The sequence below is a fragment of the Poecilia reticulata genome, linkage group LG13, assembly GCF_000633615.1.
Source record: "Poecilia reticulata strain Guanapo linkage group LG13, Guppy_female_1.0+MT, whole genome shotgun sequence".
Lineage (NCBI taxonomy): Eukaryota > Metazoa > Chordata > Actinopteri > Cyprinodontiformes > Poeciliidae > Poecilia > Poecilia reticulata.
In genome coordinates, this window is record NC_024343.1 from 5709506 (window position 1) to 5714596 (window position 5091).

Genomic DNA, 5091 nt, shown 5'->3' on the forward strand with positions numbered 1-5091 from the left:
TGTTGTAGCATTAAGGTCTGCTAATAACTGTGTTGCAGTAGCTGCGGACTAGCATTAATAGAATTAATATTCATGACTATTGTTTTAGGGTTAGCRCAGTTAATTTAATTTATTTAGTGTTGCCCACCACTGGTTGCCACAAATACGTTTTTTAGTCTGAGTCTAACCCTAAGATGTTTTGTGCATTTCAATAATAATAAAAAGAAAAGATTTGGGCTTTTAATATTGTTGATGTTAATTATGTCAGATATTTTTTGTACCTTGATTGGCCACATTGTATTCCTTCTCAGTCCGGTCAGCTAGAAGAGGAAGATGTGATAGGAAATGTGTTAATTCATTTATCTAAAAGGTAACGTGACTCAAATTATGTTTTTTCTTTTGTAAGAGTATTTACTGGGCTGATAGTAGTCGTAGAGGGCGATCACTGCTGGTTTGAGGTTCTGAACAGGAATCTTCTGCAGGAGCTCCAGGCTGTGGTTGATCGGTGTCCCCTTCACAAGCTGAACAGAAAACAAAAACGGAGATTTAAGAGTGACAAATTCATCCGTCATATTGTGTTGTTCTGAGCTGCTGGTTGGCCTCACCCCCTCCAAGTACACCACGACATGGTCGTTCTTGTGTTCAACCCGATCCACCAGCAGAGCTTTTTCAACCTGTGAGCAGAAGACATTCAGCAGCCTTATTTTCAGCGCCACTGTGAGATCAGGTCCAGAGTTCTGCTAACACCTGGGCTCAGGTTGAAGTCGCTGCTTTACTCACGTTCTTCAAAGACTGCGGGTCAGGGATGAATCCTGAGAGCAAGGTGATATCCAGGATCACCATGTTGGTACTCGCCTCTTTCCCACTGTACCTGGAACACAGCAACAGACTGTGGAGTAGTTGAAGTGGAGAAATACAATCTCTATTTGTTTGCAGGGACTTAATTTTATGCTGAGACAAAATGTCCACAAAAATGTCCAGAAATAATACGGAGCATTTCAGCAAAAGTAAAACTCCATTTGAATAATATTGATTGAAATAAGATGCCAGACACAATTGTGTCGCTCAGAGATAAGAGGTCAGAAACAGATACTCCTAACCTCAACTTGCTGTGCGTACAAAGAACATACGAGTATGTTGGACTTGCAGAAGGCAGGAATGGGCTCCAAGCCAGTCAGCAGGCAGCTTGGTGAGAAGTTGACAAAAAATCTGCAGGTGCAAAAAGTTTGACACCGAAGAAATACAAGATGATCATAAGAAAGGGATCAGCTCACAGCTCCAAGGGAAGAGCAAGGAGCAAGACCTCCACTCACACAGTGGAGCACGGTGGTGGAAGTATTGTGGTTTGGGGATGTTTTTCTAAAGGTGTGTTACAAATTCACCAGATGCAAAAGCAACTGAACAGAGCCATGAACCCTAAAATCTACATCCATCAGTTTCATTGAGGTAAAAAAAAAAGCTGTTTGACAAGCAGAGAGCAGAATGTACAGTGACTATATTACATATTGGTCATCTTGGATGTTTCACCTTTTTCATTGCATTTACAAATCAATCATGATCAACCAAATTTGGCTTTGCCAAAAAATAAAAATAAAAAACTCTTTAATATCAAAGTAAAAACTGATTTCTACAAAATAATGACTAAGATAAAGATATCGAAGCCTAAAAAGTGATGGCAACATATTATTATATTCAAGGCTGCAGACCCAGAATCTTATCTGATGGCAAAAAAAGTTCCATGTTGGTCTTGTGAATATATGCAATAATGCATATATTCACAAATCACTGTCTCCCTGATGCTTTTGGTAAACTCTAGTCGAGCCTTGATCTAAGATTTCTTCAACAGTGGCTTTCTCATTCCCATTCTTCTACAAAGCTTTGAGTGGTGAAGAACCTGGACAGCTGCTCAGCTGCTGAAGCTTGTAGCTCCTTCAGCGTAGTGACGGTGACCTTGTGTCCTCCCTCACTAGTCTCCTTGATGATGGATTTAACTGAACTCAAGGGACCTTGAAGATTTTTTGTATCCATCTATCCTGATGTTTCTGACTTACTGCGAGACGAGCTTCAGGCTGGCTTTGGGTGGTCTGTGAGAGGAGTCGTACTCCAGTGAAACCTCCACGCTCATAGTGGTGGCATCAGGAGGAGGAGGGATGTTGTAGTGCTGAGAGATCTAAGAAACGCAAGAAAGGAGAATTTATTCATCTTTAGAAAGTAAACTGGTGAACATTTTACTTTGGCCTAACTTTGCACAGTCAAAATAAGATCTATGAATTATGTGTACTTGTTAATTGTAGTATTTGTTTATATTTAAAAATAAAAAAATATATTTTATATCTAGTTTCAGAATTATTGAAATGAACAAAAGTCACTTTCCTTCGTGATGGGAAGCTGCCACTGACCTGAACTGAGGCACATCCAGTCCCCTTCACCTCCAGGCTGTACTTTCCTGCCTCGCCCTGCAGCAGCTTCTCCTGGTAGAGCAGCTTGTTGTCTGGGGTCACATCAAAGGTCAGCGGACCACTGGGAGACTGAACTGTCACTGTGCTGGAACCTTCAGGACTGAACACCAGACTGGAGTAGAAGGACAGAGCCTGAAGAGCCACTACCGTGTCCTACAATGACAGAACAAGGTGTTTGCCCAGAACTATGAGTATCGATGTTGTCAAGTAGCATTTGTAAGCCTAAAATGCAAACAAGGAAAGGAAGCATTTCCAAAAGCGAACATTTTTGTAGAGTCTTAATTAAATAACTAAATATAAGAATTTCACTCAACCAATACCGGACAGGAGATGAGAGGTCAGACAAGTTTATTGTTCAACTGACATGTTTGATGATATTTTTACTGATTTTTGCAGGACACTGCTGCTGTGTAAATACAGTGTTAAGTTGCAAGTGTGCCCTAGAATAAATGGTCATCATGTTTGCCAATTTCTGGAAAAAGCTCAGTTAGCTCTAATCCCATTGGTTTTCCTACTGGAATGTGGTTCAGGAGTTTGTGAGTTCCAGATCTCAGGATATTATTATGACTTGGAATGTCTCATTGTCTTTTGAACATGTTAAACATTTTGGATATGAGGTAAGATGGGTTTGTCTTATGAACCTAAAACCAGAACCTGAGTGGAGGAGAATCCTCCGTAGTAGTTCTGCTGAGTCGTCAACCATCGAACGATCCCTGAGGCGTAACCCAGGTCTTCAGCAGTGTGGGGAGCAGAGAGTTTGGCCAGCAGCACATAGGAGCAGATCTCCACAGACAGAGAGGCTGATGTTTCTGCTGCTGTCTGAGACCAGTGGATGAAACCACCTAAAAATAACCATCCAGAAACAACATGACTAAAGACTGATCTGATCTGGTCAGTCATTTCCAGCAAAACCTTGACTCACCGTCTTTGATGGCCACTGAGTCGAGGTGCTGCAGGAGGTGAGCTCTGGTCTCCATGTCTCCAGCCAGTGTGAAGACGTACGCCAGCAGAGCTGTGGTGTAGGTGTTGCTGAAATCATTGATGGACTCTTTGAGGCACAACAGGCTCTGTGCCACCACACGATCCTTTGACAGAACAAAATACCACAGTGTTGATTATTTCAAGTCGTCTATATATTGAATGTGATTGAATTTCTTTAGGCACAGTTTTAACTTTCATTCTCAAATTTCTCTCAAGTTACTCACACAATACATAATGAACCAATCAGCAAACAAAGAGGAGTCTCCTTATAGTTAAATAGCTCAATCTTTTTATGTTTATGTTTATGTTTATTTAATTACAGGCCGGGATTTGACATCCATAAAATTACAAGCTGTCAGGTAAGAAACATGAAGAATTGTTCAGATTTACTCACATCTGAGGATATTTTCATCTCCAAAAAGGCAGCGATTATGTAAGCGCTTAGGGTCACTTCATCAGACACTCCACCCTGTGGACACGAAGCATCACAGATATTTGGTTATGAGAGGATGATCGCTAGTCACAGATAAGCCAAGTGGTATGTTTATTACAGATCCTTTGCATGCTTAGCCAACATCTCACATAAAAAATGTATTTTGGTTTCAGGAAAAGCAGTGGTAACACTTCCGGCAAGATGTCATTGTATGTAAAAGAAATTAAGCAGTTTTCAAAATGTATTGAGCATCTGGCTGCTGCACAGTAGAGCACCAGTGGGAGGCAGCAACGTCTCTGCTGTAAGCCACAAATAAATCATCTTGGGTTATTTTTTTTCTATGAACCTTCAAGTGTTTCTCAGTTAATTAGAATATCATCCAAATTCTTAATTATTCCATTAGTGAAAAATCTATCATGCAATTTTTTCTTTTTCTTTTTTAGAAAAAGTCAGTGTTAAAAAGAACAGAAAAGAGACCTTACTGAGACAAGATTAAATGTTAAGTTTTGTCTATGTTTATGCCAAATAAAGCAGTATGGCCTAACACTAACCTACGGCAAAAGCTTAAATCTGAACATAAACATTTTAAGGGTTCATGCAAAATGCTGTAAATTATGCAAGAACGTCAAAACCCACAGACAGTTTCAAATGATTCCTTAGAGAAAAATTACAAGGTTGTCTTTTAAAAGGTCTGCACAGTATTAAATAATCTGCTGATGGCGATAATATTCATAAATATTGTGATGACAGTTGTGATACATGCCTATCTTCCTCTCATCTGTGCACTCTGCAACTTTTAGAGTTTTGAACAGCATCATTTGTGAGTGATCATACATTCACAGTATATTGTGTAGCCCTATTTTCTAGACCAGGCGTGGGCAAACTTGGTCCTGGAGGTACGGTGTCCTGCAACTCTTAATGTCTCCCTGGTCCAACACACTTGAATCCAACAGCTTAATCAACGCCTAACTGCAGGCAGGTTCTCCAGAGTCCTGCTAACGACCTCATTATTTGACTCAGGTGTGTTGAAGTAGAGATATATCTAAAAGTTGCAGGAGGCCCTCCAGGTCTGGAGTTGCCCACCCCTGGTCTAGATAGTTAAATTAGAGATATTGGAGTTGCTGTGAATTCTGTAATAATAAGATGATAACTGTTGTCATTCTAGCTAGAGGCAGGGGCACTGTAAAGGGGGGAAAAGTTGGGACAATTCCAAGGGCCCCTGACCGACAGGGGGCCCTA

General features: G+C 40.6%; 1 protein-coding gene across 1 annotated transcript in view; it reads right to left on the minus strand.

The window, feature by feature from the left end:
* LOC103474285 (alpha-2-macroglobulin-like) overlaps positions 1-5091 on the minus strand; it is a 25380-nt gene that overhangs the window by 4134 nt on the left and 16155 nt on the right. The window contains exons 27-35 of the mRNA XM_008425122.1: positions 3814-3888; positions 3361-3523; positions 3093-3280; positions 2379-2591; positions 2031-2149; positions 760-850; positions 585-653; positions 395-500; positions 261-299 (exon numbers count right to left, since the gene is read on the minus strand). Coding sequence (XP_008423344.1) covers positions 261-299; positions 395-500; positions 585-653; positions 760-850; positions 2031-2149; positions 2379-2591; positions 3093-3280; positions 3361-3523; positions 3814-3888 — 1063 coding nt within the window. The remainder of the gene's footprint in view (positions 1-260; positions 300-394; positions 501-584; positions 654-759; positions 851-2030; positions 2150-2378; positions 2592-3092; positions 3281-3360; positions 3524-3813; positions 3889-5091) is intronic.